This window comes from Coturnix japonica, chromosome 3 (assembly GCF_054131305.1).
Source record: "Coturnix japonica strain WE chromosome 3, WE-NBRP24, whole genome shotgun sequence".
NCBI classification, from domain to species: Eukaryota; Metazoa; Chordata; class Aves; order Galliformes; family Phasianidae; genus Coturnix; species Coturnix japonica.
The window spans coordinates 33,914,667-33,928,722 of record NC_140665.1 but is presented as its reverse complement, the minus strand read 5'-3'; the positions used below and the strand labels follow the sequence as shown (position 1 = coordinate 33,928,722).

At 36.4% G+C, this 14,056-nt stretch overlaps 1 protein-coding gene across 1 annotated transcript in view; it reads left to right on the top strand.

Moving 5' to 3' along the window:
* Positions 1-14,056, top strand: part of KIF26B (kinesin family member 26B) — a 253,708-nt gene that overhangs the window by 100,417 nt on the left and 139,235 nt on the right. The window contains exon 4 of the mRNA XM_015857747.3: positions 852-1,018. Coding sequence (XP_015713233.2) covers positions 852-1,018 — 167 coding nt within the window. The remainder of the gene's footprint in view (positions 1-851; positions 1,019-14,056) is intronic.

The window sequence follows — 14,056 nt, the reverse complement described above, 5'->3', positions numbered from 1 at the left end:
ACAGCTAAATTAAAGCAAGCTTAGCTGGAAAATGAGTTAACTACAGGATGATCTCAATTTTATTGATGTGGCTCACAGCGATATCCTTCTGTTGTTGTGGTGACATCACCTCCTTATTGTGGTGATAAAGATAGAAACAAAAAATGAAATAGAATGCAAAAGACTGGTTCTAGCAAATGTTTTGCAGGAGGAAGAAAGGCTATGCCTTGGTATATTGCTAGCATTATCTGTTTTTCCCAAACAGAGAAAGGTTGTGATGAGTTTTCGTAACAGAGATAGAATGCTGACTGGCCATCAAAAGAATGAAATCGTGGGGTGTTTAAAGCCTTTTAAGAAAGCCAATGAAAATGAATGGTAATGATAAATAGTCTAGGATCCTAAGGGACCCCTTCCTATGCTGTGTTGGCTTTCCTGAAGAAAGGTCAACAAAAAATAGTTATACGCTAGCACTGTGTTATTATACAAAGGCAAATAAATGTGTGTTTTCTTTTCCTGAAGTAAAATATAAATATCTTACACATATCAAAGCTCTTTTGGTTACCTTAATGTGAAACCTAAAAAGGATTGTGATTTACTCTTTCCACGTGGATGGAAATCCATTGACATTATTGACATTTGTAATGATGGGATTAATTTATCCCATTAATTTTAATGCAAACAAGGTTAGGTCTGAGACAGAGTAATGTAGATGAGCATGACAGATGCAGTAAGCTTGTTCTTAGAGTTGCAAAGATGTAGTGGATGAGATTCCTCCCTCACTCCATCTGCAACCCAGAGGTACTTCTGGATGAGGAGGGGTCAGCTAGTGAGCTTTAGCTGATTACACTCACTTCTTTTTTTTCTATCTTCAGATATCTCAGCTTATGACAGAGACTAGTCGAGAGGGCCTGTCTGAAGCAGCATTGAACCGGTACAATGCAGATAAACCCTCCTTGTACAGCTTCCCTGCTTCCCAGAGCACATATGTTGCTGCTGATGTATCCACAGGCACCTCGGTGGCAGCATCTTTTTTTGCCAGGTAAGAAAGACCTCTCAGATTTTACTTCTCTGGAAATATAATTTCTTTCGAAGGGAATTCTGTAGTGAAGGCATGGGCTTGACCAACTACAGCACACATGTTAAGAGATGTATCCATAGATACAACTCTATCACAAACTTGCTGATTTACCATGAAAATGTTTAATTCACCTGTGTGCTTCTGTCTCTAAGACAGGGATTATACTTCTACCTTTTTCTTTAAAATAACATTTAAACACTTGTTTTGGGTTAAAATGTGATTGCATTTGTGGAACAGTGCCAGATTTAGTGTGATTTTTTGAGATGATTCTGTGAAAGAGAAGAGTGCATCGGAGTAAGTTTTTGAGACAGGCAATAAATTGTACTGCTGATCGGAGGGGGATTGTTCTCTTTGGCAGACAACCTTCTGACTTCTGTAGTGAATTTGACTTCTGTCTAGGCAAATTATCAAGACTTATACCTACAGATGGATCATTTATTGTTTTTTATTTCATTTTCTGCCGTGCTTTGAATTGACCTGACAGTCTAAACTCAGCCTTAGACTGCACTTTCTGTTGAGTAATGAGCAAGTGTTTCCTATTGAGGAATATTATGATTATCGCTATTAATTTGTTGGTAAAATGACTTGCTCAATGGGCATAACAAGTGAAATATTCACTTTCAACAATGGAAATATTTTTTTTCTGTGCAGAAATATGCTTTCTAAAGAGTAATCTTTTCAGCCCACTTGAATCCTGATCTAACAGGAAGTTGAAATAATCTTTGACTTCTAATACTCTTCAATAATTAGAAGATTGACTTGAGAAGGGTTGCAGAAATAATGAAATAACAAGAGAATAAGTAATTTTCAAATGATACATCTGAATTTCAAAACATTGAGTGAATTTATGGGTAGCTGCCCCATATTCAAGTTAGCTTCTTCCCCCTTTACAAAGCTAACTATTAGTAATTCCACACAATTCTATTTCATTATCAAGGCAAATGGAAAAATTACAAAGTTGCTGAATTTTGAAGATTGTAAGTCTGGAATGAAGGTATTGCTGTCCTATTTTTTCCTCACATGAAGACTGCATATGTTCAATCAGTGTGGCATGATAAATGTATCATGTAAGAGGGTGAATAGAAGAATTTTTAGAGGAGCCGGTGAATGTTTTTTGGGACAGCTCTGATGTTTTCCCTTACAGATGCAATGCTGCATTAGCAAACGTGACTGAGGACAGCGGTCATGATTTACTATCCTTTTCTATTCAATTTCATGCATTTTAAATTAAAAGTGTTGAATGCAGTGTCTAGCTCACATGGTAATACCTAACCAAAGCACACTTTGGGATTATTGCGTATATTAATGTGAACTGATTCATGAAGATTGCTTAGCTCATTTGCTGTTCATTGTTGAATTGTTTTATGCTGATAGAATTCATTTTCTCTAAATATACACTACTGAAATGATGGAAACTGGCTAAATTTACTCAAAATCCATAGTGAGAATCCCAGCATTTTAAGCAGTACTAGCTTCTAGCTGATGGTGTATTCACCACAGTTATCCTTGGCTCAGAAGAGAGATGCCATGTTTAGGCTGTTTATTTTTAAACTATATTTAGCAAGATGGAAGGGACTAGTTTAGTTTGGATTATTACATTTGATTAGTATCATTTATATGTCTGTTTAGCTCTGGACTTCGTATTATTTCATCTGCTGATAGTTCGAGCGGAAAGAAAATCTTTACTGCATAACATTTTAACAAGAAAGTCCACAACTTGCTTTTAAAATGTGGAGCCTCCTGTTAAGTTTTCTTTTGTATCTTATGTGTCTTGTGCTTTGGTGAAGTTTTGGTAGAAAGGATAAGAAACTGTGTCTTATGTGTGCTACAAAATAGCAGTGATTTGGAAACCCATTAAAACAGTGCTGTCTTATAACAAAAAAGGTTATTCACTCCAGATTATGAATCCTAAGCTTTTTTGGATGTGCCCCTTGAAGTAGTCACTTCCAGCTTTGCCTGTTTGTACATATGTTGTTCCTGATGTTATGGTAAAAAAGTAAATTTTTCGTACACACAGAAGTTTGATAATTTGTAGTTGAGATTGGAAGTGGAATAATGGAAAATATTCTTTTGGAATTTGGATTGTATCACACAGCATTTCACTCAATTCCTTAAAAGCAACGCAAACTTCAAATGAGCCTCAGATATAAGTCATCCATCATCATGGAAAAAAAACCCGATTAACTAAAATGTTATAGCATGAAGGAAATGCCAAGGCATTCATGAGAACCTTTAGTTGTAAATACTTGAGAAACAATCTGGAATAAACTAAGAACTAGGAGCCTACCATTTTTCTGTTCTTGGGTACTGCTGGTCCAACAGTGCTACATGCTGACTAGTCTACAGCTGGCAATGAGCTATGGAAAAATTTCTGAAGGCCTCAGGAGACTTCTTGTTTGTCTCAATATTTAATTGCCATGTTTTGTGATCGATACCAAGCAGATTGTCCAACTATTTAAAAGGATGGCAACTTCTGTGAATTGTCATTTGTTGGGATATTGCTGCAAAATAACCTATAGATAGATTTCCTGTGGAACAGTATATGTATGTTTTAAAGAAACAGTGAGAACTGTCCTGTGCTGGCAGGTTTATGAATATTAGATGACACATGTGAATAATGAACTTCTAATGGTGATATGGAAACTGAATTAAATAAATAGCCCTTTCAATGACAAGCGACAAATATGCCTTCTTTTTAAGGGCTGTAATTCATTTTAGTCCCAATTTAGCATTGCTTTCTAATAAGTACTATATTTGTGATAAAGATTAATTTAGTGAATGTGATATAATGTTAAGATTCTTTACAATAAAAGAATAGGATATAGAGCATTTAGGATTGGTACATGAGTTAGCTTCTGCTTCTATTTTGAATCTTTGTCATAAGAAGCACTGCATCTTTGGACTGTTGCAGCTTAAAGTATACTAGCCTTGTATCTTCTGAGCATGGTGTAGGAGTGTCACTATCTGCTAAGAAAGAAGCGTTTTCCATTGCTAATGTTACCACTGGACTGAGGGAAGGGCCTTGTATTGCTGGTCTCTGTGGGGATCTAGCAAGACAAGGAGTTTTGTACTGGACCTTGTTTTGCTCTTCTCTCTGCTAGTTTCTACATGGGGAAAACTTCTGGGACGTGGACTTCAGCTTTTACCTGGCTGTTCCATAAATAAACTTCTCTTTCTGGATTAAACTTTTCTGTTGATCTAACCTGTGGAGTCTCAATAGTCTGTCAAAGCATGATAACACAAAGCAGGACCTAGAAGTCATGTACGTGATGCTACTCTTGTAGATACACCAAGGCATGTATGTGTTTTCCAAATCCAGTACAGAAGTATCTGGAATTTTGAGTAATGTCTTATTTTTAGAAGAAGTAAGAATATAAACCTTTAGCTTTATGTATAGCTGATGTGTAGCTGCTCAGCATGAGATAATTTCTAGTTACAGTGACCCTCCATTCCTGGAAAAACTCTGGTGACCCTTTTCGCACTCAGTCCCCATGACTGTTAGTTTGGCAGCTGGGGGAGGTGAGGCAGTGCTGTACTAGAAAGGGATATTGTGAATGTTGTGTTCAAAATGCTGCTAACTGCTCCATGAATTTCCTTTCCACTCATGCAAATGCTTTTTAAATTAATTAATTTCTTATGTTCTTTGATGACGTAGAGCTCCAGACTCCTCAGAACATTGAAACTCATGCATACTGGATTTTGCACATGTGATAACTTATCAGCTTGGCTCAGAACTGAGGAATATCAGAGTTTACTCTTTTCATTAAAGGTTAGGAACTGGTTTAAACAAATTATACCATTTTGAAGCCAAGGCTTGAATTTTTCAGCCTAGTGGAAGTTCACATAAATGACAGCATGGGCTGGTATACATGCAGCAAAAGTATATGAGAAGCAGAGGCAGTGAGTGGTTATGCTGCTTTTCTGTGTCTTTTCCATAGAACATTCGGATGAGATTTTGAGTATTTTAAAATGGTGTGTCTGCAGATATAAAGAGTGATGGACACAGCTGCTTTTTCAAGCTATGCAGTAGTTCACTGGTGTTTAGTCACTGCTTGATAAGTTTCAGAGGTCAAATAGTGCTGCCCTCAGTCTCCCTAAGAGAAAATTATTTTCTGAGACTTATATGAAAACTTATTTTGGTTTCTTTATGTTTAGACTCTTTCATTAACTGAACAAACTGGGTAAAATGGTTATATTATGATCACGCTCTCAGATATTTTTGCGGACTATGTATTTGTCATGGTTTTATTAAATCTGATAATAATTTCTATTCTTTTCTCATCCTTATAACATACTTGATAATAAATGAGTAAAGAGAAGGTTGTTAAGATTACAGATCCATGAACTGTCAGCAGGAATTCTGGCAACAAGATTTAAAACATCAGTAAATAGTTTTTACAAGTATTTCTGCCTTTAAAGACTGTATTGGGGCTGACTAGTTGAGAAAATTTCTGTGTGAGTGATCTCAGTCAACCTGAAAGACCATGAAAAAAATGTTTTCAATAGGCACTTAAGCTAGAGCTTACCATTTTGAGGGGTTTTTCATACTTGATTGGTATTCATCAGTAACGTAGGTGATCTGTGTTTGCAAGCACTACTTTTCTGTGTTCCCCATTGATGTAAGAGCCCTAACACACAGTTTCTTCCTGTTATTGGTGTTATTTCATGTGTATTAAGTAACTGCCTGTCAGAAAAGAATCTTGACTCCTCCAAAGCCAAACAATGCCAGTAGTTAGGACACAAGGAATACACTGCCACCTTTTCTCTCATTTGATGTAAACAAAAACATTCCATCAGAAAAGACTGTGCTGCCTGCAAGAATAGCCTGTTAGTTGATTCAGTGGTTTCATGTTGAAAAAAAAAAAAGAGTTAATTGTCACATCTGGATGAGGGAAAGCAAAGATATTTGAAAAATCTCCAATTTTGCATGTTACTGAAACAAAAAATTATGAATTTATATTCAATTTAGCCTTGGGTTGGAAATCTGCTTGTGATATGTTTAATTTGGCATTGGCTGTAAACAGAAATGGTTTGAAACTTCATGCCAGTTAGATGCACTTTTTGCTGGTGGCAGGTTAATAGATGTTATTCAGAACTTAAAATTCAAATAATGGACCTTGGTTTTTAAACAGGATTTTGGGAACAACCCATAGAACCATGAAAAGAAATAAGCTAAAATTACTCTTAGATTATCAGAACCCTGTACTTGTAGGATTGTGTTCTCTGATTGGCCTCAAAGGACATAACTGATAAAGGGACATAATTCCTCTTTGTATTCTAGTATCAAAAGAAGCCACTTCAGGTTTTCAGGGAGGTTTACTGTGACTTAACAAGCATAATTTTCTAGACTGTGTTTTATTAATAAATATTTAGAACTTGTACATAACCTAAAGTAAAAAAATAACTATACAGGAAAATGTATTCACCGTTGAACAGAGAAATTGGAATTCCAGTCCATGAAAGGTATATTTCTTCGATGTCATGCCTGTACTGAAATATGTTGCACCTGCTTCTGTGCACTGCATGAGATGAGTGCTTTCACATCTGTACTTGCTCCACATCCGGTATGTATTGTACTGATGGTGATGGCAATGAAGTCATCAGTGAATAATGTTATTAACTGAATAATGTTATTGAATTGGCCATCAAGATTTGGAGTTTCTTGTGTAACTTAACTTTCACAGCTTTTAGTAATCTTGATAATGTTCTGAATAAAGCTTCCAATTCCCTTCCTTTTTTTGGGACATTATATTCTCTATGATGTGATAACCATTTCATTTAATGAATAGTTCGTTCTGCAAAGCAAAAAGCAAGTACCACAAAACTTTTTGAGACACTTTTTAAAAACAATTTAAGTGTACTTCATTATATTCATCAATTATGATATATATTGCCTGAAAACCAGTATATTAACATTTTTCTGATCCCTGCAAGAATATGTGTGCTTAGTAACATCTCTTTTTCCCTGTAACTGTGTGAATGCATTGCATTATTTTTTACTTTTTTATGTACATAAGATTGTGGATGCTTGTTCAGTATTCATTTGCCATATTAACTTCTATGTGATCAATTCTGTTCATTTTAAAATTGAAAAAAAAACCAAACAAACAACAAAACAATATAACTTGGGGAGACAATACATTTCCATCTATATAGCAAAAATGCTAAGTCACAGCTTGAGCCAGTGATTGAGCACCTGGTGGGAAGGCAGGGCAAACCCAGGAGAGCTCAGGTGCAAGCAGTGCTCCAGAGTGATCAGAAGGGGTGAAGCCAGGATCCACCTCTTCCCAGTCCTCATTTAAGTGTTGGCAGTGGAAGTGAGGGCATCTTGTTTGAGATCCTTGCCTACCTGAGGCCTTTCAAGGGTAAGCAGATTCTTTCTTTTATTTCTGTGCCATGAAATATCCTCACTTGCTGCAACCTAGGACTTTGCTGAAATGCTGTTAGTGCTACACATTGTGTTACAGCATTACAATGTGTATATAAATTTTCCTTCATTTTTGTCTAAATGGTTTGTAGCCCCTTTCAAAGCAGAAGACAACCAATGCTTTCTCTCCTTGGTAGTTAGCAGTGGCCTTTGACTAATGTTTCTGAGATGTTATGGTGGCTTTCCCTGTTGGTGCTTCACTGATTACTGCTGATATAGATAAGAAACTACAGATCTTTAAATCACAGAGTGGGGTCACATTCTTGTTTCAAGCCATGTCTTAAATGATGTGGACTGATAAATGTTTTGTTTTAGAGAGGAGAATTTTGGATGCTATGATATGTCACTGAGGCACTGCTGATTTTTGTCACTTGATAAGGAAGGAGGGACTTTTTTCATAGACTTGCATTCTTAATTCTTGCAAGTGATTTTGAACATTCAGAACAAAAGTGTCTAGGTGTATGAAGTCTAAATTTACTCTGCTCTCCATATCCTATGTTGAAACAGTGGTAATTCCTTTAGTTTAGTGGTAACCAGCGTGATTTCCTTCTGATTTCAATAAATTTCAAAGGGGGGAGATGACTAAGGATGGGTTTGGCCTTATAATTTCTAAGAGCTTTTGAGTACTAAGGTCTTTGAAATGTGAACATCCACTCTCTGTTGATTTTAGGAAAACTTAGAAGGAAATGGAGGTATTTCCTTCTCTCACAACTCCTCAGCACTGCATTTCCTTCACTCACAGCTCCTCAGCACTGCCTTTTGCTGCACCTGACATGAACACTGAGAATAATTGCTAGCAGCATATGCAGTAATCCTGCAGCACCTGTTACCAAAGATTCCTGGTATTTAATCTTGGCTTTTACACTTAGGGCAGTGGAAATAAAAATGGACAGCATTAATCTTCTTACTTCTAGTATAGCTGTGACTGCCAACTGTAGTAGATGCAGCTTCATTTTGATTTACTGTTTTGCATATTTCCTGCTTCCTTTAAACCTTGATGTAGGAGATCTGATTTATTGTGTCTCTGTCTTGGTTTGCAGAGAGAGAAAGACAAATGGGTGTAGTTTTGTTGTGTATAGCAGAAAATTATGGGTAGCACCAGTTGTTTTCTCTCTGTTTTTAACACCACCAGACTAACCTTCTCTCAAAGAGACCATAAATCCATAGTAACAAGACTTTTTCTTAAACACCTGGAAGTTCAGAGCAGCAAACTTTTTAGTCTACTTACTGGTTTCCTGTTTCAAGAAGTACTGTTACAATTCTGTTCAAGTAGCCTTGAAACTCCAGCTGTGATATACCCTGTCTGCAGAGTTCTTCACTCAGCTGCTCCAAGATCCAGCTGAAATGCTGATGTAGTCTGCCTCTTTTATTCAGTTGCCTGTTTTCAACTATTTTTCTGTTTAAATTTATTCCATGGATATAAATGTCCATTTAAGGTACAGACAAAGAAATTCACTTAGATTGTGTATTAATCATCCTCATTTGAGTAACTAGATTAAAGACTGGTACTGGTAACTAGTAAGACAATTTCTTGTTTTACTACCTCAGCAGTTATGAGAAAGGGCCAAGTTACTCTATTATTCCAGTTACATCAATAGTATATTTGAATTTAGGAAAGAATGATGATTAAATGGAAACCACAGAAATCTAGACAAAGAGAGGAAAAAATAGCAGAAATTATTTCCGTTTTATATCAGAATACCTCTTTGTATGCAAATACAGGGGAAAAAGTCAGACAGTCTTTCATTAGAAAGGATAAGTACATAAAAGTTGGACAGCATTGTATCTTTTGTTCGGGCCATCTGTAAGCAAGCTGTGCTGCTAATCTGTCCAGGACAGAGCATATCAACACTGTACATAAGTTCAAAGTTGCCTACTTCTGCTTTTTTTTTTTTTTTTTTTTTTTAATTAAGTGGAAACTATAAATCTAAGCTTTTTCATTTCAAGAACTGTTTCATTTCCAGTTCTTCTCTTTTACTGTGCTTTTGCCTTTCTGTGGCAACATCGACCTTTTATTATGACAGAACTACTTTAATTCAACGATGTGATCTTGCTTGAGTTATGTCCAACTATGTGTAAGACAGCACTGTCAGGAGATTCCTAAGAGCACAATGACCTTTGGTTTAGGGCAGTAAATTAGCTTTGGACTTCTGTTTTGAATCTTGCTTGAGTCATCTTGGGTATCTCTGCAGGACACCACAAAGTAGAGTGTGCTCCAAAAACTAGCACTTCTGTAGACAGCAACTGTTACCTGTCACGAGTGAGATGAGAGCTGTATGAGATGATACAAAGATCATTTCTTGGAATTTCAGGTTTAAAGAATCTTAGGATTTCACACATTGAGATCCTTGTGTTTTTTCTCCTGTGTTTTAATGAAAGTTTTAAGTGTGCTTGTGTAATGAAAGGTGAGAAAAATAATACTCTTAATACTTCCACAAGTTGAAGAGAAACATTCTGTATTACAGAACTCATGGAACAATGTTAAGAATTGATAGGATTGGGGAATGTTTCTTCTGAATTAGGATGTGCATTGGAATTGGAAAAGCAGAAAGGAGAATAGAACTCTTAAGTGGAAGTAGAAGACTCACTAAATCATGATACTCTGGGAGTGTGAGAGCTAATATGTCCTTTAAAGCTCTGTATGTCATTTAAGCCCTCTTTAAAGAGGGCTTAGCAGAACAATTGAGATCTCCAGGAGCAATCCTGGACATAACAGTGATCCAGGGTGAGAATACCTGTAATGGCATACAATAACCAAAATAAATGAATGAATAAATAAATGACAATGAGTTTAGGTTTATGGGAAGTATGTGCTGGTCATACTGTTTTGAAATGTTTCTCCTGAGGTTACTACAAAGTTTGTTAATAAAGCACAACTGGTACAGTGCGTGTGGATTTCACTGAGCTGTTTGGGTTAATACTGTATGGACTCTTATTAGAATAAGGCAAATGAAATTTGGAATACATTTAATAGACAAAACTAGATGAAATTATGTACAATGTTAAATTACATTGGGATTTTCTGGAGATAGAGCATGTCACAGGACATTGACTAGAAAAATACACCTTTCAGGTGATGCTCAGATGGTGGTGTTGAGAAGATTATTATGTGGGCCAATGTTATCTACCACTGTCAAATGTAATATCATAAATTCAGGAATAAATAATATAAAACATGCTTACAGATTAGGGGCCTGTATACTGAGAAGCACGTGCTGGAAAGGATCTGTTCATTGTGGTTAAATAGTTGTATTACAAGTGCACAAAGGGCCACTGTGGTCAAGAAGGCTAATGTATCTGTTGAATATCTGCAAGAATAAGATGTGATAAGAGACTGGGACTTGACTCTGCATTTGGAATAGATATTCTAACACTGCTAGGATTTTCTTATTCTGATGTGTGCAGGTCAAGAAAGATGTTGAAAAAATGGAGAGGCCTTAGAAGAGACACTGAAAGTGTTTGAAATTTGTAAAATGTGCCTTCCAGCAGCTTGACTTCTTTAGTTCATCAAACAGATTCAGAGAGAGATATTGGCAGTGCACAGGACACCCCAGTGTGGAACAGAAATGTGATACTGTAGGACTTGAGTCTAGCAGACAAAAGCATGTCAAGTTGTAATAGCAGGAAGTTGAATGTAGACAAACTCAGTGTTGTAATGAGATGTGCATACTTAAGAAAGGGCAATGACCCGTTGAAACGAACAAGAGTAGCAGTGCATTTGCTTTTAGTGTGTGTTTTTTCAATTAAAAATATTTGAACAGGAGAAAAAAAAGACTGTTGTTAACCATAGTTTGCCATTTTTAAGAGATTCAATGTAGGGAAGATCCTTTACTTTTGCTTTGCAGGAAGTTACATTGAAGATATAATAAGCTCATTTAACAATCTGGGAAGACAGTCATTTGTGTTCAAGTTACAATACCAGAGTACTATTTCTGTTCCTCTATCAGCCAAAAATGCTGTAATGAAACAAAAGATAAAATTGCCATGAAGAAAGAATGATTTTGTTTTTTTAATTTAGCTAGGTGTGATTGGGAAATGTCAGATTTTTTCATGATTTGTAATTGAACTTCAGTGGGCTGTTTATGTTTTAGCTATGAGTATGTAGAATTTTCATTTTTACCTTATATGCAAGAAGAGGTGGGAATCTGTTTTCTTTCATAGCTTCCCAGAGTATACATCTGGTTTGGTTATGCATTGTTTTCCTCTTCTTGCCGTCTCTTATCTGTTTCAGAAAGTGTATCAGCATAAATCTTAAAACAACGAACCTCAAAAACAAAACAAAAAACTCTAAAAAGATATCAATTCTTTACTTCTTTCTTTGCATTTGGATTAAGGATACCAGTCAGCAAAGATGATGGGTGTTTATCACTGACAGGAGCATATTAATCAAAATCCTATTAGAGAGAAAAGAACCTCTTAATATTTTCACATCAAAATTAAGATGAGAAGCTAGCAGCCAAAGCTGAAATAAAAAACATACTGTGTGTGAAGTCAAAGGCTTGGGGGTAAATGCATGTACTTGAAAATTACTGGGATGAAACCAATGTTAAAAAAAATACAACAACAAAACAAAGCAACACAAATCCAGCTGTTTCACTTGATGGATCATAAAATCTGAATACAGTCCTTCAAGGGCTCTTTTTTTTATATATATTGCGAGAGACTTTTTTGTGTAGTTACAGCAGCATCTGTTTCCCATCTCTGGGAATTCAGAGAATCCACAGGCACCGACATGCTGTCTGCTGCAGAGAAGCTCTACAACATAGACAAATGCTTCAGACAAGTGCTCGATATGTAATATAATTGTCTGCAAGCTGGAAAGATGTCAGTGTTTGCAGGGAAGAAGTGAAATCTAAATCAGTAGCATAAGCAATAGGAGCAGCCCTTGCATAAGATTTCCTTTGTTCATCTGTAAGGAGGGGACTGATAAGCTAGCAGCACCTAAGTCAATAGGATTAATCAGCTGGAGAAGGTAAGCAAGGCATAGCAAGAGGACTCAGCGGCATTTTACTGAGGCTATATCCTTCACAAAGGGTTCAAACAATGGAATGGATAAACTAATTGTTAACAAATTTGAGCCTAAAATATAAGGGGCCTTTTATGAATAATGACAATGGATTTAGTTACTGTTGAATGATGAAGGAAAACAGAATTTGTCTTCATTGTTGTTTCTGGTTCATCACATTTTTCATTCTAATGTCTTTACCCTTTCTATAAACAGGATTTGTGTATATGTATTAATCATTTTGTTATCTTACATGAAATTATGTTACCTCATGGTAAGAGTTTGTTACATGTTATTGACACCTGGCGTCACAAAGCAAAATCTTCAGGATGCTATAAATAGGGATATAAGTATGGATACAGCACTGATTTTCTAGTCTGCATTGTGTTCAGTGTGTTGTTGCTTAGTTAGTGATATGCTCAAGGTAATGGAGAGGCACTGTAAACGTTGTACTTCTCTCATGGATGGAGATGGACTCAACCTCAGTATAAGTCAAATATAAATTGCATTTAAATACAGATCTGTACTTGGATGAAACACTACGTTCATTCTAGGGCACCTGCTCATGCATGTATATACAGAAGAAGTGATGGAAAATATTCTGTAATCCCTAGAGGACCACCATGGTGCTGTGTGAACATACTTTATTTTGTATAGTAACCTAGAGCACATTTGTCTGGAGAACTGCCTTCTAGCCTCCTTTGAACCTGAAAAGTGTTTTGTCCACCTCACTCTAACTTACCATTGCTCCCATAATGTAGAAAGGAGTGGAAAGATCTACAGGGCTGCTGGCAAGGAGGGAGAGTCTCTTCCCTATGCTCAGAGAGCAAGATTAGGCTGGCTGTAGCTGCTGTTTGCCTCCTTCAGCTGCCGCCTCTAAAAGAGAGAAGTGCCAGCCACTGTGTGTGAACTGTAATTCGGTCCCAAGAAGAAAGCTGGGGCTGTGAGTCCATATTTCACACAGGTCCCTATAAAAATGCTGTGCTAGTGGAAAGATGTTATTTCAGAAGTGTCTTCTTCAGTTTTACCAATGGATCAGCTTCTATTTCTGGTGTGCAAAGCTGGAGTGTTGTTGAACCAAGTTCTTGACTCTTCCTATATCCTTTATGTAGAAATTAGGTTCCTTGCATGAGTCTGTGACTACATCATTACCTGAGCTGCTAGGAAATCCCTGTAATTAAGGCTTCTTACAGGCTGAGGCTGAAGTTTAAATCTGAAAAATATGTTCAGACTAAAAGTTTCAGCTTTAATTTGTGTGACGAATAAGTGCATTATGAATACAAGAACCATAAATTCCCAGAGTAAAATGTTCAAAATTGCTGAAGAGATCAAGTTTCCAAGAATACTGAGGTGAGAATGATTTGAGAACATAGGTCTCTGTTTCAAAAATTGAGTGTTTATGAGCTTAAGTAACAGTGACTGTCACTAAAATCCGGACTCCTGAAGTTATATTAACTTCTGAAAACTGTACCTGTGATGATTACAACCTTTTCAGCCTTCCACGAGACAGACTTTTATAGTTGTGATCTGATTCAGATTTATCTCTGGTTCTGTCATAAAGCACTAT